The 25,417-nt window shown below is 37.7% G+C and overlaps 1 protein-coding gene across 3 annotated transcripts in view; it reads right to left on the reverse strand.

Annotated features, from left to right (window-relative positions):
* Nucleotides 1–24,952, reverse strand: part of KCNMB2 (potassium calcium-activated channel subfamily M regulatory beta subunit 2) — a 313,931-nt gene extending 288,979 nt beyond the window's left edge. Inside the window, exon 1 of one of the 3 annotated variants that reach the window (XM_030931896.1) lies at nucleotides 2,677–2,961. In XM_030931896.1, coding sequence (XP_030787756.1) covers nucleotides 2,677–2,687 — 11 coding nt within the window. In that variant the 5' untranslated portion in view covers nucleotides 2,688–2,961. Of the gene's footprint in view, nucleotides 1–2,676; nucleotides 2,962–24,675 lie in introns of those variants that run through there. The other 2 variants (XM_030931900.1, XM_030931886.1) reach the window with 2 other exon arrangements.
* Nucleotides 24,953–25,417: the final 465 nt, after the last annotated feature.

Consider the following 25,417-nt stretch of genomic DNA (forward strand, 5'->3'; position numbering starts at 1 on the left):
TTTTGTTTTTATTAATAGCAAAGGGGATCATGTGCTACTTACAGTAATCTCTAAAAATTTTATAATAATCCTTGCATTATCCTGTTAAACTGCTGCTGTAGCTCTGTGCTTAATAGATTGAAATCTATTATTCATAATGCCATCTTGTTCCTGTTCAAATAACATTATCTTTATGACTAAAATTTTATGAAGCCATACTTGATTTCTTAGCAGAGTGAGATGATACATCATTAGAGAAAAGAGTTTTCATTTGTGAGTACAATTCAATAGATGTTTTTCAAACAACACTCTGAGTGTGGCATTATCATTGGCACTTTTTTGGATGCAGAGGCAACATATGGCATGCCTTTTAGCCTCAGATAACTGATACTCTGCTGTGTGCTTCTGAGTGTCCAGGAACATCTGAAGCAAAACAGTGCTGTGCCTAAGGAGATGGTATAGTGTCGTAATCAGGTTGCCCTGGGTTTGCATCTTGGTTCTGTTATTTAGCAGCTGTGTTATCTTGGGCAAGCAACTGTAGTCAAGCCTTAGTGTCCACATTTGGGGACAAAAATGCACTAACTTCATATAGTTAATTCAAAAATTCTGATAAAAGATGAGACAGAAATCATTTAGCACATCCCTGACACGTAGTGCTCAAAAACGTTAGCTAATGTTTAAATTCTTTATCACCTTATGTCAGTGAACTCTCTATCTTCAAAGCACAGTGTAGAGCAAAGTCCATTATCTCGCTACATTTAGGAGAAGAAAACTTTGGCTTTAGATAGATTTCATTGATTGACTGACTACTGGTTGATTGATTTAGTTGTGCTTGTGTGGTTCAGTGGAGCATATTTGCCCATACAACAATCTCAAGCTTGGAAAAAGAATTCTAAGGATAAAGTTGGGAATAGCAATCTCTTCAGTGGGGTGATATATTTAATTTAATTGTGCATTATTTGTTTTCATGAGAAATACTCTCCAGATAGAAGTCTCCCTCCCTTTGATTGTCAGTTTTTATTAGTCACCTCAGGTTCTCAGAAAAAGGCCTCCTGATTGGATGTCAATTACTTGGGTTCTCACCCTTTCTTATCTCTATCTCACTCTGTTGTTGCTAATAAATTAGCCTCTCAGAGGAAACATTTGAACCAAATGGTACAAAGTATCTTGGAAAACTTGAAGTATTCTGTTTGGTGATCTAAAATAATCAAATGAACTGACTAATTACTTGCCAATTTTTTTCTTTCTTGTGGTTCTTAATTTATATATATATATATATATATATAAAGTAATTTATATATATTAGTAATTTATATACTCATTTTCCCTGTTTAATAAAAGGGATATGTATAATATATATAATAAATATATTGAATACACATAAAGGAATATATAAATATACATATATTGTTTTAATATATATTTTATATATATTATATATAATTTTTATTAAACAGGAAAAGCTAAATATGGGCAAGGAAAATGAACTTCCTGCATCTGTATAGTCTGAAAAAATTAATTATGGTTAATTTAAAATGAAATGTTTCTTAAACAATTTTGCAGTCAGGCTATTAATAATCATTTTTGCAAAGTGGACAACATATACCAGAGCATATTGGAATATTAGAGATTCATGAATTGCTGTCAGTTTGAATTTGTATATATTTTCTCATCACTAAAAATACTGTGATCTAGTATGCAGAGGAAAAACGAGTCCTGGAAAATAATAATAGTGTTGTTAAATGTTTTTGTAAGACAATTTATACGTGTGAAAAGTTAATTAGTGACATAAAATACATATTTGGATAATTAACACCAGTGAAGACTAGACACTTGTTGCCTAAAACAATTAAGATTTAGGCCGGGCGCGGTGGCTCACGCCTGTAATCCCAGCACTTTGGGAGGCCGAGACGGGCGGATCACAAGGTCAGGAGATCGAGACCATGGTGAAACCCAATCTCTACTAAAAAAAATTAGCCGGGCACGGTGGCGGGCGCCTGTAGTCCCAGCTACTCAGGAGGCTGAGGCAGGAGAATGGCGTGAACCCGGGAGGTGGAGCTTGCAGTGAGCCGAGATCACGCCACTGCACTCCAGCCTGGGCGACAGAGCGAGACTCCGCCTCAAAAACAAAAAACAAAAAACAAAAAAAAAAACAATTAAGATTTTTTTTCTAGCGTCATCTAGATGCTTATATCCATTTTCCAACTCAGTTTGCATGTCTAGACAGAGCTTCTTCTAAAAAATTGTTCAAATACAAGAAAATTCTGATAGTAAAATAATTGAGAATTTGAAAGGCTGAGAAAAGTCATGATTCCAATGTATTATATTAGAGTTGAAATCTGAGACTTGTGAATTAACATCATGCAATCTTTTAAAATATGAGAAAATATGCATTAGAATCAAGAATAACCCTAAATCCAACTAAGAAAAGAAAAATCACTTTCCTGTGAAAGAAACTATTCCCACAATTCCTCATGTGCCTCCACTCCTGACTTTATAGTCATACAGATAGTTCCAAAGCCAGGAAATATCACATTTTCTACACTTTTCCATAATGTAATCATTTTACAAAACATCTAAACCAATACAGCTCTTTTAAATCGTAGCCTCTCCTCTCTTTGTGTGTCACCAATTCTTCTTATTAATTCATGGAGATGAATGCAAAATAAACACAGTTCTTTGGTGAGTCCAGCTTACCCACAGCGCATGCTGCCCTGTCACACCACTCGCCGCTTTGTTGCTGTTTCTCTCAGTTCCTTCCAACATGCCCCCAGGGCTCATGAAACAACCAAAGATTGTACTGCATACTTGTATAGGATGAAGCAAAGAACGAAAACAGAAAGGTGCCCAGCAGCGTTTGTACCAAGGTGCAGTGCCCTTCCTGGCACACAATGTGGGAAGAGAGCAGTCAACCATGCAAAGTAAATAGCAACCAGCCTACTGCAACTAACTAAAGGTAGTGAAAAGCCCACTGAAGCACAGAGCTGAGTTTAGAGTATTTACACCAACGCTCCTCTATTTTACAGATAAGGAACCTGAAATTGAGCCATAAATTTATTTGTAATTTAAAAAACCTGCAACTATGATCCTTGAAATATTCTTTATAGTTTGATTTTAACTGTTTTAGAAATGTTGGTGGAGGGATGACAAAAATGAAAATACAGACAAAAATGAGAGAGACTTAATTCTGGAAGAAGTGTTCTAGCTTATTCATCTTGTTTTACAGATTTAAAAAACCCCAGGCCCAGAGGATTGCAGTTCCTACCCTTGTATTGTAGCCACGCAGAGGAGACCCACTGATCTTGTTACTACACACCCAGCTCCTTTTTAATTAATTCAAATAAGTCCTGTTACAGCTTGCAGGATCTATCCTGCTGATTCTGTAGGATTGCAAGTTTCCCTTTTGCCTTTCATTGGATTTCAAACAATGTATTGAGTGTGGCAACTGAATTATTACAGTCAGTTATCTGTGTATTCTATGGGCAATTTAAAATTGACGTGGGTTAAAATGGGAAACTTCACACTAGTCATAAGAAACTCTTCAGAGATGCAGCAATTCAATCTGCTTCACGTAATAACAGCAATAAAGAAGAAATCGAACATTTTTTTTTTCTGTCTTGTGAAGGGCTAAAAGCAACATACAGATTTTCTTATTAATCCTCCCAAAAGAACGACAGCCATTTCTAACCAGGAACCTCATGACAGAGGTCAGGAGGCCAAGTGTGTGCAGGAGCTGAAGGCACTGGTGTGGGGCTCCAACGCTTCATTTCAGCGTCTCTTGGTGTTGCTGACTTGCTGTTTGATGGTGGTCAAATCACAGAATCTCCCTGAATCCTAGTTTAGTCATAATTTAAATGGGAGGAGGTGGGTGAGATAATCTCCAAGATCCCATCAAGGATGAATTCTCAGTGATTTCACAGAGACCTCAATGCACTGCTTAGATTTCCTTATTGTTGATCCCCTTACTTAAAGTCTTCACTAAGGCTCTATTAACGTTACTATTGTTCTAGGTCGTCCCCAATTATAATATTTCTTTTTCACTTTTTTCATAAGAGTAACAGGAAACACAGTAATGCCCTTTCTTTGTAAAGGCATGGCCAACTAATAAGGGTAGAGAGAACAAAGCAGTAATGGGACAGTTTGTGTATCTCTGTGGAAATCGTAATAGTTATTTGGAATGCTTTAAATTCTTTTATGGCCCAATCTTACTTTTGCACCCTTAATGTAAGCATCTCACCTTCTACTTTCTTGGTTTGAAGCCATTCATCAAGAGTTCTTTCAAAGTCTTTCTGAATGTTTCTGCTCTTAATTCATCCTTTTCTTACTCCTCCACCCCAGTACTATACTCCCCTCATCTCAGAGGAAAAAGAGAGCCTTTGTCATTGCAAAATAACCATCTATAGTGGTCTTAATCCAATGTCCAGTTCTTCTAAGTCAGTGACTCTCATACCTAGATACATATTTGAATCACCTGGGTAAACTAGTAAATAATCCTGATCAGAATCAGGACCAGGTGTTAGTATTATAATAAGGGTCCTAGGTGAGTTTTATGTTAAGAAAGGGTTGACAACCAGTGCTCTGGAGGTCTTGATTGATTAATTAATCCTTGTTTATTCTTCAGTTTTAATCCATTTTACTGGCTCCTTGCCTCCAACCTGCAAACGTATTTAGGCTTCTATTATCCTAATAAAACACCTTCCCTTGTCCCTCAAGCTACGATTCTATGCATCTCTCTCCTACTTTACCTTCTCAATGGTTCTGCTCCTTGGTAGTCCTGAAACAGCTTTCTATGCAGTCACCGTGTGGCATACACAGTCCCTCATGCTTCATGCTACTCAGGTTCTCTTTAGGGCCTGACATTCCCAATCACCCTTGCCACTATAGAATTTGCCCTTCCTTTGACATCTGTGATTCTGCATTCGCCTGGTTTCCTTCCCAGTTGCACAAAGTTTCCTTTAAAACTATATGTCGGCCAGGCATGGTGGCTCACGCCTGCAATCCTAGCACTTTGGGAGGCCAAGGCAGGTAGATCACGAGGTCAACAGTTTGAGACCAGCCTGACTAACATGGTGAAACCCTGTCTCTACTAAAAATACAAAAAAATTAGCTAGGCGTGATGGCGGGCACCTGTAATCCCAGCTACTTGGGAGGCTGAGGCAGGAGAATCGCTTGAAACTGGAAGGCAGAGGTTGCAGTGAGCCAAGATTGCACCACTGCACTCTAGCCTGGGCAATAAGAGCAAAATTCCGTCTCAAAAAAACAAAAAACAAAAAACATGAAACAAAAAACAAAAAACAAAACTGTGTGTCTATGAGTCCCCAAAGCATGCTGCTTCTTACTGTTCTATACTAGTTGCCATTAAATTATTGATTTATTCTCTCCCCTAAAATGATTGCTTAAGTTTAAATGATCACATCCATGAAAATGACTCCGAAATCTGCATCTCTTCCTTGAGTTGTAAGTTATACGTCACCGGGATATATCCTCATCTGGATGTTCTTCCTCCACCTCAAACTCAACCTGAGTTAATCATCTTCTACTGATTTCACCCCTTCTCTGTGACATCCTGCTGAACTTCAGTCAGCACTGTCCTTCCAGTTTTCTGGGCTTCTAAATTCTGGTTATCTTGCACTCTTCTTTTTCCTATTTACTCTCCATATCCTATGCATCCCAAATTGTGACTGTTTTGCTTTTGAAATTTTGAGGTGTCTATTTCCTTCTTATTTCTAATTTGTATTCAATCCCTTGTTTAAGACACAGATCAAATATGCAGGCTTCCATGATGGCATTCTCAACTCCTGGTCAAAATTAGCTTTCCCCTCTTTGGTGATCCCAAAGTGCTTTGTGAGTCTGCTATAACAGTGAGCACATTCTACTTTCTAATACAGCACCATGTGTATAGTCTCCACCACTTAGGTTAGGCCCTTAATGTCAGATATGATATTCTTTCTTGGATGTAGTTAGTATCAAGTATCAAGGATCGGGGACTTACAATCTATCTGAGTAAACAAAAATATCTCCCCATTCTTCCTCCCACTGGGCCTCCTCCCCACAAACTGCAATATAGTAGAAATGGCTATTCACCATAAAGTGAACAGTGACAATAGGGCTTTGTGAACATAGCCCATGCTTTTATAACAATGACTAGTTTTGATTGCTCACCCATCATATGCGCACATGTCTTATATATGTCATTTCATGCAAACTTCCCAAAAGACCTGCAAGATAAACATTATGAACACCCATTTTATAGATGTAGAAACTGATGCTGAAAACCTTAAGTAACTTGCCCAAGATGACACAGCTAGTAATGAGAGGACAGGGGCCAGATCCCAGGTATGAAAGCTCACGCTCTTAACTTCATGTGATTCCATTAGATTAAATTGGGCATTGTGTCAGACAACAGGAGTTGGCGGCACAGGGAAGAAATTTTTTTGCTAGGGGAAGGTTTGTGGATGATGAAGAGTTACTTTATTGAGAAAGAGTCAAATGTTCTGTTCCGTCTTTCTTTTGACTCTCATTGCTCTTGGAACTTCCCAGTTGCAGTGTCCACCTGAGCAGCAGGTAGCATGGGGGCTTTCCCTGTGTGAGGAAACTCTTCTAACATGCCAGCTCCTCTGATCTGTCAGGCTACCATTTCTATCACCTCTCTTTTCATCCTAAAGGCATCAACTTTTACTAATCCCAATTTAAATGACAAGTACAATGGTCTTGGTCATATGTTCTTATCAGCTACCTGCTAAGGAAGGATTAGTTTGACAGCCTTGTGAAGTCCTCTCTAGACAAATTCTATCCATAATAAAGTCACTTGCAGAGAGCAGAGACCCATATCCTTACACAAGACCCATATGCTTTTGAAAACCGAGACAGTGCTTTCTTTTGAGTGTAATCAATACTAATTTGCAAGCAACTTGAGAGTAAGGGAACATACCGTCTAGTCTGTTTATCAACCTTAGTTTCTTACTAGCCTACTGACTTCTGAATGTAAATTATACTTATTTCATAGAAATAATGCAAACTTGAGTTCTTTATTTTTGAGAGGAAGGAAAAGCATAAGTGCTTTTTTTTTTCTGAGAGGGGCTTGATAATTGATGTTAAAAAGAATTGAATTCAATTAATTTGCAAGTTGGGTCACTTGTTCTACATCAGAAAGAACGAAAGGAATTGTCATTTCTAATAAGGTTCTAGGTGACACTGATAAGAGAAAAAAATTTCTTCTTTAAACATCCATGTTTATGAACTCTCTAAATATCACTATGATTTGAAGTTCCATTTATAACACCAGATGACAATAGGCATGGTTCTTTGGTACCAAATGAAGTTTTGAGATTTGACTCTGATAACTATTTGAGGATTGAATTCTTATTAAAAGCTGATTCAAATGTATCTACAACCATATCCCCTGAAGGTTATGATTTTACATGCATAGTGGTTTGAAATTTTATTACAATAGGGATAAAGTATATAAATTCTGGAATCAGGACTGGATCAGCTGAACTTGAATCAAGGCCGTAACTCTTGTTAACTGTAACTTTGAAGAAGTTGAAGGTCTTTTCTGTGTCTCAGTTTCCTCATCTGAGAAACAGATATTAAAAAAAAAACCTACCTCATAGCTTTATCATCAGGATGAGATGAGATAATCATGTAAGCATAACACCTGACACATAAATATAATAAGTAATCAATAAATGTTAGCTATTATTACTTTTAATAGTTTTTGTTAAAACAATCTGGCTCTGGTATATTTCTTTTCAATGGTTTCGTCTAATTGTTTGCATTTTTTTTCTCAGCTTACCTTCATTCCCTCTTTTATTTTTAGGAAAACTGATATGAACAATCCTCCAGTACTGTAGAAACTAGCTGGGTGCGGTGGCTCTCGCCTGTAATCCCAGCACTTTGGGAGACCATGACAGGCAGATCCCTTGAGGTCAGGAGTTTGAGAACAGCCTGGCCAACCTGGTGAAACCCCGTCTCTATTAAAAAATATAAAAATTGTCTGGGCATGGTAGCATGTGCACCTGTAATCCCTGCTCCCTGGGAGGGCTGAGGCAAGAGAATCACTTGAACTCAAGAGACGAAATGAAGGTTGCGGTGAGCCAAGGTGGTGCCACTGCACTCCAGCCTGGGCCACAGAGGGAGACTGTCAAAAAAAAAAAAAAAAAAAAAAAAAAAGGAATCTCTCTGAAGCTGATCAGAGAACGCTCAGTGCTGAGTGACATTCCTCAGCCAAAAACTCTCTTTCTGTGTCTGGGTCACAATTCCCATAATTTCTTGCATTTGAGTGGCTTGCCCATGCCTTTTAATTTTGTTTTCAGTGGGCATTGTTAAAGTCTGTGTTGGCCAATATTCAGTTCGTTTTTCAAAATTTTAAATCAAATCTTATAAACATATCCAGATTAAGACTAGCAGCAAACCAGGATTTTGGGTTCTTTTCTAGCATGGTGCCAGATGGTACTCAGGTAGGATAATAAGGGAAATCTTTTTCCTTCCTCACATTTTATGTATCTGTCATAAATCTTAACTGACTTTAGGTGAACTGCAATTTAGAAGTTCAAGTTTTAGGTGAAGGTTCGGGTGAAATTTCATTTTAATGTTTTATTAAAATTGATTTTCTTTTGTGATTATGAATGAATGCAATATCACTGCAGAGGAAGCATGTTGACAAGCAGTGAGAAAAATCCAGCTAAGATAACAACATAGGGCAGTTTTTTTCTGCTTATCTTTATTGTAGAACTACCAGTAAGAAACCCTTAGGCGTTATTATGCCTTCGAAACACAAATAATATCAAACTCTGCACTAGATGGCAAAGAGAGAAATCTAAGCATCATTATGGGGGCTGTCAGAAGTGACTATGGTATTTATTCACAAATCTAGCAGACTACTGAGGCTTAAAATATGTGACTTATTAGGACATTGCTTTTGAATACAAATTATAATAATTTTAGAATAATAGATTGTTTGAATTCCCATAATTTAGAGAAAAGCGAAAGCAAGGATACTTATTATATTTGCTTGAGTTAAAACAGTTACAGATACATATTTTAAAAACTAATAGAGATGGAAAAACTGTGGTCTAAATTCTACCTAGTTTTGGGAAAGGTGATTTACAGAAAAGCAGCCCATGCATCACATTAATGAGATCAAGGCTGATTTTGGGGAAATGAGACAGAAATAAAATAAAGCTTATATTGCCATTGATATACAGAGTTATTGAAATTATTAGGTAAATAAAATAGAGGCGTAATAGTATTTTGTCTGAAATGGATTGTCAAACTGAATTGTCTTAGAGATGGTGGCAAAAGAATAGCATATTTTGGTGGGGGGGTTATTCAAAAAATAAAACTGCAGAAAAATAGAGAAACAATTTGATGATATGTTAAGAAAAGAATAGGAAATCTGTTATAAAACATTTTCCTTCTTTGCTGGACTCTTCTTTCTCTTTCACAACTCCTCAGTGTGGGAGTTTGTGGTGGGAGTGCTGTTACATCATTCTTCCACAGTCGACATTTAGAATCGTATCTGTCAACCTTGGTCAGCGTCTGGATGGGGACCAGCACCATGCATTACCTTGTGCATATGGAAAGACAAAAGATAGATTTTGACCCACAGGAAAGCAGATTGCCTGGGTTAGCTGCCCCAGATGTTTGTGTGTGAGTCATGTGCTTTCTTCTGGGTTCTGGAGCTCTGGGTGTGGCCCTCTTGGGACCTCATAGTCCAGACCTGCACACTTGGGGCTTGTGCACACTGGTACCTAGGGAGAAAGTGTGCCAAATGGCCAGCAGGTGTCAAATGGGATACTTGAAAGTCTGTCAGTCTGGCAGGCTTCAGCTTGAATATTGGACCCTGGGCAGGCTGATCATGCTTTCTGAGTAACAGATTTCTCAAGTGCATGATAGGGATTTTAGGACTGTTCTGAACTTTAAATGCAAGTAAAATGCCTAGTACAATCCTTGGCTTAATAAAGGTTCATAAGCTATAACTGATATTATTGTGCAAACTGTCTGCCATCTGCAAAGTGCTCAATAAATGTTGTGTAACATTGTGGATATTTTTAAGGACTTGTTAGCAGTGGCCACCTTAAAACAAACAACTATTTCTCCAAGGATTTTCCCTCCAAATCCTCTCCGGAAATGCACATGTCTTAGTGAAGAAAGTTCGAAAGGCAGAAGTGATGGGTTCACAGTTAGGTCAGGCAGTGTGGCCTGCAGTTTATGTTAGAGGAGTTGGTGGAAATCCTGGCTCTGCCATTACTTGTCATGGGACTTGGGATAGGGCTTTCAATGCTTTTTAACTTCAGTTTTTCTGTCCTAAATGGGGATGGTGATGCTCACCACACAGAGTTGTGAGAACAATAGGAGATAAATTTAGAGTGAATTCAATGTGTAATCTACAAAACAGGATAAGATATTAGTTTATCAACTACCAAAAGGCCCTCACAGCCAGCCTCTGGGAAGAAAAAGCATCTGTACTGTTCCTTCATCCTCACCAGCCCCTTGTCAACTGCCCTCACTCTTGCTTTCCTTTTGGGGAATATTTTTTCTTGGAAAGAATAATCCACATCCTCACCACTTGCTCAGTCCTTTAATGTCATTGCAACCTGATTTTGGTGCTTATCCTCTTTGTGGAAAATGGTCTCCCACTTTGTCATTGAATTCAGATCCCAAATCACAAAATCCAAAGCCTTTCCTTTGAATTCTCCGTAATATTTGACATGATTACCCACTCTCATCTTAATAATAAAAACAGGAGTCATTTATTAAAATGCTACTATGTGCTGCACTGGGCCAGCCATGTGGCATACATGATTTCATTTAACTTATATGAAGCCCTTGTGTGGCAGGTATTCCGATCCCATTTTACAGAGGAGGAAACTGAGGCACCGAGATGCTAACTTGCTCAATATCACATAATTGCCGCACTAGTGGCAAAAAAGAGATTGGAACCCTGCTAATACTGATGTTCCTTCTTAGAGCTTTGTTCTTTTCTTAGCTTCTGTTAGTAACATTTTTTCTATGAAAATATCCAAAGCACTGTGTACCTTTGCATGGTATTTGTCTCACTATCTCACTCCTAACTCCTGGGAACTTGACATACCTCTTGAATAATGTATAATCCTCAAGGACCTCTTTTAATGTAATGCCTTCGTGGGGCAAATTATTTTTTAACAAAGGAAGTATTAGACAAAGAATCCCTCCTTGGGGTTGCAAAGTCTGAAGATTTAAAGCGAGAACCTGAAAATGACATCAATTCCTTAGTTAATTTACTTGTATAGCCAACACAACACTGACCTTATCAAAGTAAGAGTTTCCTTTAAGTTAACTGGTCAAGAGGTATTTTTCTTTTCATAAATAATGCAAGGGGATGGAAAGATAGCTGAAAAGAAAAAAAAAAATATGCATACTTTTCTTGTAAGTTACATTTGGAAACATTATTGTTATTCTGATTAATGACAAAGAATTCCAGCCAGGGTAGAGAGGAATGTGATTTAGGTAAACTCTAGGTAAAATAACAACGCACAGGAGAGAAATTTGAGCAAGTTCACATGATGCTCAGATGGACCATAAACAAGAGACAATGAGTGTTGCTACTTTTCTTGCTGACCTTTATTTAACAGAACTTTCTCATTAGAAAAGAGCTTGCTTTAGCTTATTGTTAAAACTGCTGTGTGCTCACCTGCTTTGAAAAAGGAACAGGCAGCCCAACGCGGTGGTTCACGCCTGTAATCCCAGCACTTTGGGAGGCTGAGGCAGGCAGATCACCTGAGGTCAGGAGTTCGAGACCAGCCTGGCCAACATGGTGAAACCTCATCTCTACTAAAAATACAAAAAAAAAAAAAAGTGCTGGGCGTGGTGGTATGTGCCTGTAAACCTGTAATCCCAGCTACTCGGTAGGCTGAGACAGGAGAATCGCTTGAACCCGAGAGGCAGAGATTGCAGTGAGCCATGACTGTGCCATTGCACTCCAGCCTGGACAACAGAGTGAGACTGCATCTCAAGAAAAAAAAAAAAAAAGAAAAGAGAAAGGAAGAGGCAAGATAAGCCCTGAAGCAGATTGAGTTTCCCTTCTTTTCTCTCTTCTCTCTATTTCAGAGTCTCTCTAATTCTTCTCTCTCTTCATGCTAATAAGAATAGCATTACTATATTCATTTATATATTCAGTGGGCAAGACGTGTAAAGTGGATGTAAGGCATAGTATGTATTTTTATATGCTATCTTTTCTTTAAAATATTTTTTAAAAATATATTTTAATATTTTAAAGAAAAGATACTAAAATATAGAGAACCACCAAGTATAATGAAATTTCCATTTTGTCAGTGAAAATGAAATATTTGCCATTTCATGTTGCTCATCTTTTTATAAGATACCTCTACTTATACTGACCAAAATTCTATAAAGTAAGTAACATAATCTCACTTAAAAGGGAACTCAATTATTTGCCCAAGGACATGCACTAGATGGATTTTAAACTCAGGTCAACTTTCTTTCTATTCATCAATTCATCTTTTCGTAAAACATAGTTCCTGTCTTCAATTTTGTAAGTAGAAGTGAAAAAGGAAAACTTATTTATACATGTAATTATGTGACGAGTAAGTGCCAAAAGGTAAAATCTGCTAAAGGAGTTCAAAGATTGGAAAGGCTCCTTCTAGCTTGGAGTGAAAGGAATAGAAAAGGAAGAGGAAAAATGGGAAAGGATTAAGGGAAGGCTTTATTTAAGAGGAATCATTGAGAATTGGTCGATTTTGACAGGTGAAAATGAGAGGGGAAAGAGACCTTTTCTGGAGGTTTGAAATGCATGGGGCTCAGGGACAGAGGTATAAAGACATGATAGGCATGTTTGAGATATGGCAAGTAGTATAGTTTAGTTATAACAGAGTGAGAGAAGGGAGGTAAGGATTAGGCTAGAAATTCATCTGGCCATCAGAAATTGGAGGGTCTTGACATCTAGTCCTAGGAGACTTGATTTGCTTGGTTAAGTGAGAGAGAGCCAATGGCTGTGATGAAGGAAGCTCCATGCTTAAGGTCATGCTTTGAAACTATTCATTTGGATGATCTATGCAGAAGAAACCCAGGGCAGAAAGAGATTGGAACATTTTTTTCTCAAAATGTATAATATATACTAGATCTATCTATAGTATTTGATAAATTTCCAGGCCTTACACAAAAGGATTCTGATTAAATATGGGCCACATGAATTGATGTTTCTACAAAGCTCCCCAGATAATTCTTGTGCAGGTGATTCAATAACTACCACTTTGAAAAATATGAGAGTAGAGTTGAGGAGGTTATTTAGCAAACTATCTTAATAACCAAAGTGTGCCAATAAAGGGACTTTATTTGTCTATGAAGAGAAAAGGCACAGAAACAAAAGATATTTTGAAGGAAAAATCAGTAGGTCAATTAGGTCTATCATTGGAAGAGGATTCAAAGACAATTATTGGCTTTAATAGCTGGAAGATTTGTGGTACAATGAATAGAAACATGAGACTGTATAGATTTATTAGTTCTGATAAGTGTTTAATTTTGCCAAGTGAATTTTGAAGTCTAAAGATGGCAGCAGCAGGGAAATGTCAACATAGGTAGTAGACATAGGACTTGGGTTAGAACATAGGACTTGGGTTAGAAGAGCAAAGTTGCAGCTGGAGAGATGGCTTGGGTTTTAAGTGTGGATGGATGATATTTGCAATTACTGAAAAAAGCTCTAAAGAGTAAGAGAAGATAAAGAATCCGGGAAAGGAGAAAAGATAAAAAGAACTACAAAGTAGGAGAGAACCTGGGAAGTTAAATAGTTAAACATAATTCAAGTCAAGTAAAGAGAGGATTTGAAGAATATACATACATGCATACATACATACATACATACATATATACATATACATACACACACACACTTACACATACACACACACATAATTTTAAAATGTTTTTTGATGAAAAGGAACTCTAGTCCTTTTCCAATGTTCCATAATCTCACCATCTATCCAGTTGTTTAAGCCAGAAATACAGAGTTATCCTTGACATCGTCTCTTTCTCTACCCACATCTCAAATGTAGTCTATGAGCAACTCTATGAAGTGATTTTCTGTCTTGGTTCATTTTATGCTGCTATAACAGAACACCTGAGACTAAGTAATTTATACAGAACAGAGATTTATTTCTTACACACCTGGAGGCTGGGAAGTTCAAGGTCAAGGGGCCAGTGGTGGAAAGCGGAAGAGCAAGAGAGTGCACACACATAACAGAGAGGTGAAGGAGGAAAAGGGGGCCAAACTCGTCCTTTCATTAGGGACCCACTTCCACAATAACTAACCCACTCCAGTGAAAATGGCACTAATCTATTCTTCAGGGCAGAGCACTCATGACCTACTCACCTGAAGGTCCCACCTTTTAACACTGTTGCATTGGGGGTTAAGTTTCTGTCACATGATCATTGGGAACGTATTCAAATATAGCACTTTACAGACACATATTCTTCTGACTATCTTTCTGCCATTTCACTGCTGCCTGGGCTAGGCTAGCATCATCTGGATTACTACAGTAGCCTTTCATCTGGCTTCTTGGCATCCACTTTTGTTCTCCATTTTGATCACAACATTGCAGTCATAGATACCTTTGGAAAGCGCAACTACCTTGTCAGCCCCCTGCCTAATATTTTGGATGGATTTCCATTGCTCTTAGAATGATGAGCAAACTCATTAGTGTGACCTGTAAGGTCTTACCTAGCATGGCTCTTTTCTACCTTTTAGCCTTATTTCCAAATACATGCTGCTGACCCTTGCTCTCCAGACACATTGACACTCTGTCAGGGCATGGTCCCCACTTACTCCCTGTAATAGGCTATAATTTAAAGGGTAGTAGGATGGAGAATGAGTTTTTAAAGTGTGTAGACACCTTAGGACGTTCATAGGTTGAGGTGAAGTAAATAGCTTCCTTTTTATCTTGTTTATTAATTTTCTTATTACTTCTCACTAGGATGTAAGCTGCAATGAACCTACCAAATACCACCATGTGCCTGAAATCAAAATTACAACTTTATATGCTTATATGAAAAAAGACAGCTTTCTTCACATAGGCATGTGAATCAGAGCACATTTGTTTTCTTTATACCATTTATTTTTCACTTTCAGTTCAGCAAACACTAAATCCGCTTGTCAGTGGGGAAATAGACCTAGAAGATTGAGAAGCAGATTGTTACAGACATTCTCTAGCCAGTTTTCTTTGTACCAGTTCTATTGTTATGTTTTCTATACCTACAAAAATTTTCTCATATTTGGGTATATGTTATCTAAACCTTCCTTCTCCTTTATACATAAATTTTATTTCTCTCTCTCAACTTTTCTTTTGATTCATTCCAACAGAGAAATGAGTCCTGTGCTGTTCTATTTTTACGTTTTCAAAGCAAACAGTTACCTTGAGTTATCTACACAGAGAGCCTCACATGGCTGTTCCCAAGCACCACACAGGACCAAATAAAACCACCATGAAGCAAAGTTAAACCAGTGAATGATCATCTTCACAGAGAGGGAGAAATGGGACTAATCCTGTTAAAACATGATTAAAATGTGGCCTCTAAAGTTAGGTATTATTTTCTTCTGGATGTCAGGTTTTTTTTCCCCCTTCTTCTAATTTCCTCATTTGAAATATAGTAGGAAACAAACAAACAATCCAGAGACAACCAATAGTTCCAGCATTTCTACAGAAATAGAATCCTTCTGTAGGAGTTCAATTTCATGGGCTGTACATTCTTCATGTAGTCTGAAATTTTCAGATGCTTATGCAGAACCAAACTGAAGACATTCAAGAATTATCTCATGAGCAAGATTTACCAACTGCTTCTCTATCCTTCTCATAAAGTGCCTTATGCAGCATGTCCGGAATGATTCTCTGCATCTGATGCAAAGCAAGAAAGATTCTAGATTTGCATTTGAATTGCTGGCTATTTTTAACTTTCTCAGAGTTTTACTTTGAGAGATATTTTACCTTTGTGGATGAGTTATGGAGTCAGGTGCTTGACCTTTACCAGCTTTCCAGTGAAAAATCCAATGAAGAAAAGACTTCAAATGTCTTACAAAACCAAACTCATTATTTATGAAGTCCTGAACTATGTCAGTGACATTCCCAGACACACATAGTGTAGTAAGGGCTTTATTTCAAGAAATTTCCAAATTGAATCCTCCTTAGTAAGAATCCTATGTGGATTAATTTTGTAAATGATTTCCAATCATAGAAATGCCTGTGAGTGACAGGATTCCACAAACAGACAAAATCAGAACTCACAAGCTGCTCTTTCCTTCCCCTTCTATAATCTCCTTCCCCTTCTATAAGTGCCCTATCTACACCATGGTGTGCAAAGGGGATTCTGTGGAATTAAAACTTGTATGGTTTCTGGAACCCTAAAGCCTCAGTCAAGCAGCCTGGTAAATAAAGATAAGACATTTTCTTGATTTCCCTAACATGGCTTTACCTTAGGGGATAGGGTGAGGAGGAGGGCATATATTAATCAAGAAATTGTTTTAAAAAAACCTATTGTATATTTTTAATATAGTTCTAGTCACCTGAGATTTATAAAAACATTGTTGCTGCTTTCAATGAGTTTGCAACCTAATTATCTGGCTAAAAATTAGACTTTAAAATTTTAGTTGCATATTTTACTACTTGCCTATGTTTTTGTTCACCAGCTAGATTTGTTGAAAACTGAAAATGAGCTCTCATGTCCAGAATCTTTTGGAGTTTTAATTTTACACTCAGGAAAACACCAAGACGACAAAGAATCTACATGTGGGATTCAGCTGACATTTTCCCTATTTAGTATAAAGCTGGCAAATGTAAGCCAAAGCCCTCCTGTCCAGTATTATAAGTATCTTCTCTTTCTTTCCTAAAGAGTCAGCAAACTTGACATTTGACTGCTGATTCATTTTCTCCCCTTCCCAGAGCTGAAATACTCACCCTGGCTCATCTGTCACCCTGGCTTTGATGAGGAGGGGGTTTAGGCGTTTGCTGTCTGGGCTGTCAAACTCAAAGTCAGCTTCGAATGGAAGTTCCCAACATGTGCTTTAGAAAAATAGGGTAGTGGCTGTGGGCAGACAGCAGAGAGGAAGGGAGGGAGAAACAGTCAAAAAGAGCATTTGATGTGGGCCTGGGAATATAAAGAGAAGAGGTGAGAGAACAGGTGAATGAGAGGTTAGTGAGCCCATGGCAGATATAGGGCTTAATTATTATAAAATAATTCCCTGCAGTACTGTATTTCTGAGGTGTATGATTTTTTTGACCATGTGGGCATTTACCCTTTTTAGGTCAAACTGGACACTAAGAAATCTACTATAGATATGATTGATTTGTTCTTTCAAGAAACACTTATTGAGCATTAACTACTGCCGTGAACTCTGCTAGGCACTGAAAGTACTGTGATGATGATGACCTAGTCCTTAACCTTTCAGAGACTTACAGTTTAAGGAGGGGTGGAAGGAGGCAGATAAGTGAACCAAAGATCATAGCATAGTGTAATAAAGGCCATGCACAGAGTATTCTTGCAACAAAAAGGAGCAACATATTGTGAAGATTAAGAAAAAAATCAAATCTTAAAAATCTGTGACATTTTTATGACAGTGACACATATACACTTTTGGAGAGAGATATTAGTGTTGGGACCAGTTGCACTTACAGAGGAAGATTTGAGAAATTACAAAATGTTAAAGAAAACATCCCCCCAAATTCAACCATTAGTTACCAAGCTTCAGGAATCAGAAATTTGAGAAGTTATTTGGTGCAGAATGAAGCTCAGAATTGACCAAAGAAAAGGAAAGTTGAACCTATGTAGTAGACCAGGATTTGAAAGTTTCCAAATAGCTTAATTGGAGGTAGTGATATTTGTATTGAGTGATTAAATGAAACACCCTTTGGATTCAAAAATTCATGCTAAATCTAGAGTAACTGATAAGGCTAATTGCCAATTTCATGCACGTTGTGCACTGAGGTCATTTGTATGATCGTGCATTCACCTGGTCAGTTTCTCAGGGTTTCTGTCAGTGCAGCCACAGAGTGAAGACACTGGACATGTTGAAGTTGAAGCCTGACAATGCCGACGGAAGGCACTGGGTTGAAGTTCTGTCCCACGTATGTGAATTATAAAATTAGGTTTGGTATCTCAGAGAGGCAGACATTTTCTTTGATTTTTCCAGAATTGCTTCTTTCATTTTGGGTCTAATAAGAAATGAGCAAATGTCATACATTTCAGGAAAATTGGTCTCTGGTTCTGGTCAAATGACTCTTAAATGACATCTATTGAATGAATTTGGAGACATGAAATACCAAGAAGTAAAAACTAAAGGAGACCTTTAAACCAAATCTCGCAGTATTATAATAAACACAATTCAACTTGATAGTTTCATCTTCGATAATAATAGTTTCATACAAATGGGTCAAGGCATTATGCACTAATTTGTGCCAAGCATGGTGCTGACACCTGGGCACAGGTTATTTCATTTAATCCTTGTGACCCCATGAATAATATACCATTACTACCTACGTTCCTGCTGAGGAAAGGAAGACTCAGGCAAGATGCAGAACCAGATTTCAAACCAAGATATTCAGGGCTGTGAAACTGGTTTTCTAATACTCCATGATATGGCATGTCTAGAGAGGGCTTTCTTAATTTGTTAGTTTGCATTCATTCAAATTGTTTCCTGGGAGTTTGAGTGTACTTTCTTTAGGGAAAGAGCACATGAGATACCTGCATTGTTCAAATATGAAAGACAATTCTATTCTTTAGATTCTTCCTTTAAAAAAAATCCCCCTAATCACTGGTAGCTTTCAGTCATCAAATACATTAAAGACAGTTAATCTAACATTCTATTTATCAGGAGCCTTTACAGCTGAATAGAGACTAAATTTTGATAGCACAGTAGCTCTTTGACCTTGAGCAATTTGATTAACTTTCCTACTTCTGAGTTTTCTTATCTGTTCAATGGAAGGTATAATATCTACTGCTGAGCTATGCTGTGAAGATTAAATAACATTAGTAATAAGATAACTATTACTTTTTGAGCTACTCCTCTGAGCCAGTTATTCTAATGGGAAAGTGGTATATATTATGACATTTAATCTTCAACCCAACCAGGTGGTTATTACCGTCACCAATTACCACTAAGGAAACTGAGGCTCAGTAAGATTTAAGAAACTTGCTCAACATCATGTAGCTATTGTTATATTTAAAGTTTCAGTGCTGCAAAAGGAATAGCACTCGAATGTAAAATTTTCTTTTTAATTCTCTGCAAGGCAAGTTACTTCTATAGAAGGGTGCACCCTTACAGATGGAGCAATGGTGAGCACACATTTGGACAAGGGAGGGGAATGACACGTGGCCCCTGCTGCTGTGTCGTTCCCCTATTGGCTAGGGTTAGACTGCACAGGATAAACTAATTCTGATTGGCTAATTTAAAGAGAATGACAGGGTGAGTGCTTCCGCTGGAGTCAGGCCAGAGCAGGTAGCAGGCAATCTGAATGAGTTAGGGTGGAGCAGGTGATCAGAATGAGTCAGGGTGGAGTAGGTTATCAAAAAAGGTTGCTTTACGAGGAAGTTAAGTTTAAAAGTAGAAGGCAAAGAATTGAACATACTGATATTACTTCTTTGAAAAGAAATTTAGAACCCATATCTAACAACATGAAGTGAGACTCAAACCAAGTTTATCTTGTCTTAATACTTGTATTTATCTCCGATGCTGCATCTTTTTCACATCACACAGCCTCTTGACACTATAAAACATTCTAGAAATATTGGACATTATTATTTACATCCAATTTGTACAGTAAGATTATTGTATTATATTTTAACTGATTAAAAAATGTATAAATGGTAGAGAGGTCACTGTTTAACAGACTATGAGATTGTACAATGCTGATTTTGAAAGTGTAAATGAACAGTACGATTATTGATTAGTATTAATTGATTCCTATTGCTGCACAGGCTACTGGGGCTTGTACCCTTAGGAAGCCATACTGACCCCAATCATCCCTTCCAACTTGATTTTACCATTCCTTTCCTTATCACCAGGGGAGAGCAAAGAAAATATAGGACATGTCAACATTTACAGTCATTTGTATAGGAGATCTGTGAAAATGTCCTTTTTGAAATAGAAGTCATCTTTTGGATAAGATCAAATTCAGACAAACTGAATTTTCATTTGCTTTGACATGGATTGGAATCAGTGATGTGATTTTTTCCCCCCTCCTGTGCAGGGAGGGGAAAGAAAACCATCTTGATGAATTTCCTTAACTTTCTTGAAGGTGCTCAGTATTTTTCTCTTTGGAAAAAGCAACAGAGTGTTATGACACAGAGCTCTGACTCTCAAGTTGAAAAACTTATACTTGGAATCTAATGCTACTAATGGATTTTGATGAAGGAAAACATTTAATTCCTACATTGAACAAGTTGTTCATTCATTTGACAATTGCTCATTAAGTGCCTACTGCATAAGAGGCCCTATTGTAAGTGCTATGAATACTTCAGAAGGCAAATAAAAATTCCTGCTTTCATAGAGTTTACAATTGAGGAGAAGGGAGATAGACAATAAAATCTTAGCATGTAATGTCCTGGGGATAATATGGTATGCTACAGAGAAAAAGAAAGCATTGTCTGGGAATAAGAAGTGTGCAAAGGGTTGTGATTTGAAGGGTGTTTTCAGGGAAGTTTTCTGACATTCAGCAGAGACCTGAAAAAAAAGTGAAGAACTGAGTCAAGTGACTATGCAGGGGAAGAATTCTTTAGGCAGCAGGCAGAGCAAGTCAAAGGCTCTGAGGTTTGAGAGTGCTTGGTGGATTTGAGCCCTAGTCCAGGAGGCCAGCATGGTGGCAGTGGAATGGGAAAGAGTGGTAGCAGAAGGGTACAGGGAGGAACCAGATTATTCCAGGGCACACGGGCCACTGTAAGACCTTGGCTTCTATCTGCAGTCATACAGAAAGACATTGGAGGCTTTTGAGCAGAAGGTATGACTTAACTTCAATATTGAAATGACCACCGGTGTTGGGTAGAGAATAGAACATGTGGGTGGGAGAAGGGAGGCAGAAGTAAGAGACCAACTGTGAAAAATATGTAATAATGTGAGAGTTGGTAGTGACTTGTCCAGAGTGGTAGCACTGGAAATGATAAGAAACAATTAAAGCTAGGCATAGTTTGAAGGTAGAGGCACTAGGATTTCCTATGATGTGCAAAAGAAAGAGAGGATCACCGAGGACTCCAAGGTTTGTCTGAGCAAGTGCAACGGTGAAGTTTCCATTTACACAGATGGAGAAAAAAATAGAAGGAGGACATTTTGTGCAATTCAGAAATTTGATTTTGAACATATCCTGTGTGAGATGCCTGTAAGACATTTAAGTGGAAATGTTATGTAGGTAGTTGGATATGGAAGTATGGAAGTTAGAGGAAAAGTCAAGGTTAGAGATTAGCATTTGTGAACTCTCTGTATATGGGAAGTTTCTGAGGGCTTGATACTAGATTGAACTCATTTAGGGCTTAAGTATAGATGAAGAAGAAATTTATAGTTGATCCATGGAACACTCCAACATTTAAAGATTTAGGAAATAATGAGGAACCAGCAGGAGATTGAAAAAGTCTCTATTTACAAAATAAGGAGAAATCTCACACATACACACACACACACTCAACACATACACACACACACTCTCTCTCTTTCCTTTTATTTCAGAAACCTGAGTTAAGAGGTAGGAGTCAGTCCCTGAAAAAGGACAATGTTGTTTTTCAGGAAGTACCAAGAAACCTAAGGATGAAGAGGATTTGACAATGGAATGACATCTTTAATCAGTCATGCTTAGACAAGCAAATCACTTTGGAATTTGAGGTGAAGACATGGTACATGATATGCAGGAGGATCATGGGCAAAGATGGCAACAGGAGCTAGAGATAAACTTTTATGAAATGCCTTCTTGCTATTGATATAATAGATGCTCTTTGAAAAAAATATAGCAACCGTGCAAATGAATGAAGAGAATAAAATGCACCAATTCCACCTCACTGAGATAACTGCTGTTAACATTTTGATGCATTTTTTTCTAGTTTTTTTCTTATACACAAATGCATTAACAAAATTATATATACATTCTTGCAGTCTGCTTTTTTATTTGATATAATAGCAGAAATATCTTTGGAAGATTTATATTTAATTATATTTTGATAAGAAGGAGAGATGATCAAAGGGAAGATTGTGTTAGTTTGAGAAATATCTGGTCCAATATCTTCCAATAAAGCAGGATGATGACTGTCTGTGTATATGAGAGAGACAGAACAAGGACAACTCTGGATTCTAAGTGTCTTGGTGACGATACGATGGCTGTGTTACCCATGGGGACTGAGGAAACAGGACTGACTAAAGCTGTGCTTATTTTTTATATCAAGGGGGATTGCAGACTTGCTTTTTGCATAGCTGGAGAATTGTTTGTTTTTTATTACTAGATGTAGCAGAAGCTGAAAGAAAAAGATATCTCAAAATGTTTTGGCTGATATCTACCAATGTAAACAGGCAATGAAATTAATTTGTGATACAAAGTAGATTGTTTTGACTAAATTACTTGGTTTGGCTTTCCTCACAGCTTACAAAGAAGAAAAACAAGCACCATATCTCCTCTATATTTTTCATGTTGTGGGCGTACAGTCCAGACACATATATCATCAAGAATTAATACGGAAACTTTTTCCTCATCAATCTGTGAAAATTGTAAAAATTCATTTTAGTTTATCAGTAAAGTGTTATGAGCATAACCACAGCAAAATGATTTCTCCTGTTGACAACTTTCATGGCACGAATTGCCTCTAAAGTAAATACTTGATGCAATTAGATTCAGAAGATATTGGTAAGAACAGAGGCAGTGAAAGTCTTTTTACTCTTAATGAAATTAATGAAAATAATAGAAATAATATCGATTTTTAAACCTCTAGCAACAGTAAGTAAAATGTATGTGTGTATTTTTGTTTGTGTATTTTGAGCTCTCTCTTTCTATACATGCATTCTTGACTGGTGAGGTCAATTGGCTGGAGAAGGGACTTTACAAGGTCAACGGCACACATTCCACTGGCCACATAGAAGCAGAAAACGATGTCATAGCTATCAAATGCACCAAGAATTCCATACAGTCATTTCATGGACATGTGGTCTGGTCACGTAAAGACCAGCCAAGAGAGTTCGGCTGGTTCAGTAAAATCCACCACACTGTTAGGAAAAACAAAACAGGAAACTTTAACATAGATGCCATCTACTATGGGGCAATGATTGCAACTTTGTATGTGGATTACAGTATCAATACAGAAGCTCACAAATACACAAACTCAACTGCATCAGAGAAGAGCAAAAGCCCTACTTATCCTTAATTGCAGTATTTAGCTGAAAACAAACATACTCTAATTGTCTTACACTTTTATTTCTAGTTAATTCTGCATTAGTATGGAAGTTTTAGATGCATTTGAAGAATATTGCATTCTTTTATAAATTTATAATTATTTCATGTATCTGCCCTTCGTTATAGCCAATCTATGCCTCAGAATATAGAGTTTTTCAGAATATAAAGCAACATCTTTACAGCTCAGAGTTTGTGAAGTCCACTGGGGAAACAATACAACAGCACTGAGAAATTCACTTACTATGTTTCTGCCACTTCACATTGAGGGTCATATACAATGACAAAGACTGAAATTTGCACCATACATCAAGTTGAGAAAACACTAGTTTCTGATCATTGTACTTTTGCCTTAGAAATCTCAGCTTGTGATTTCCTGACATTTCCTTTTCTGATTGTGCTATACCGATCCCACATAAAGTACAAAGCAGCATAATAAGTTCCTTTGCAAATCTACCCATTATCCACTGGACTTTGGAACCCAACTGCCCCTCTCATCTTTGAAGGAGAATTGTGTTTTTATGCTGTTCATTTGAAAAACAAAACAAAACAAACAGGTAAAATGTCAAGTCCATAACCTCTAACAAATCACCATTTCCATCTGCAGCCCCGGCAGTTGTTGAAAAGCAAGAGCAGGAACCGAGAGAAAGCCCCTTCTTTTAGTCGAAAACTCTTGCTCTGCTTAGCAAAATCATGAACCCAAACAGTGTGGGTCAGCCTTTCAATATGCAAAACGGATGAAGGTAGCCAATTTTCTTTTATAATAGATTACATAGGAAGTAGTTCTTTGTCAGGGAAATTTGTCGTAATCTTCCAATTTCCCCTTTGAAAAAATCAGACTCTGACCATCAAAACACATTGACCGTAGAAATAAAATATTTATCTAACAGGTTTCAAATCTTAAGGACCGCTTCCTCTTTATTTTTCTTGGACCTTTATGCCTTCCACCCACCAAAGTCTTCACTTAGCCCTACCAATAGCCCAGCTGGCACCACAGATAAGAGGCAAAGTGTTTCCTTCGTGACCTCTAAACATTCTACTCCACAGGAAAAGCAGAGTGGAAGGTACACTCAGCAGGCTACAAGCCTGGAGCCACTTTGTCCTGGAGGCATTTCTGCCATAAAACATAATACTATCCACTGTGTTTTGCTCTAAGCAGACCATCTCCCACTCCCCTCTCCCTCCTCTTCCTGCTTCTCACTCCGCACCTGGCTGCAATTCACGATCCGCACGCCACAGAGCAAACAAAAACGCATGAAACAGCAACAGATTCCTTTGTTTTACATGCAAATCCTACCTCCGGTAGTTGTCACATCTTCCTCAAAAGCCACGCTTAATTTTTAATGACAGCGATCCAGTGCAGTCCTCCAAATAGCCACCGGTAATCATCATTACCTCTTGTGCCTAAAGCCTTTGTGGACCATTAATGTCACAACCCTTTCTAACTCATAGCTTTAATTCTCCCTGCTCAAAATGTCTGAAAGAGTTTGGAAGGACAATAGGAGTGACAGGCACGCTAGACAGCCATGCTTGAAATTAGTTATCTGGAGCTCCGTTAAAGCTGCTTCATACTGTTTTAAAGCGTGCAGGAGGTAGGATTTATTAGCCTATGATAGGCATGCTGTTTCTGTTTTTATTAAATACTGTAATAGGCTGTCTGTTAGCAATGCTGTGATAGGTCCAACATCACTTCCCCACTGCTTTCGAATTCTCATATTAAAAAGGGAGAGAGGGCTCACAGTCTTCCTTCCCAGACCGACATCGCCCTGCACTGGATCAGATTTCCAAATCCTCCTTAACTATAGGAGAGACAGCAAAATAGGTATTTTCGATATGGAAAGTGAACTTGGTAGTAAACACTCTAGGATTCTCCAAACAATTCTCTTACTTCCAGTAAGGGATTCCTGCTCTTCCCAGTTACAAAAATAAGTGTTCTCTGGAGTTAGGTATGAGAATCAATCCAAAGAGGAAAAGTTCTCATTATTACTGAGGTATGACTTAAGGTACACATGTACACAAAATCTCAAATTATAGATCAA

Source organism: Rhinopithecus roxellana, chromosome 1, assembly GCF_007565055.1.
Source record: "Rhinopithecus roxellana isolate Shanxi Qingling chromosome 1, ASM756505v1, whole genome shotgun sequence".
In the NCBI taxonomy this organism is placed as follows: Eukaryota; Metazoa; Chordata; class Mammalia; order Primates; family Cercopithecidae; genus Rhinopithecus; species Rhinopithecus roxellana.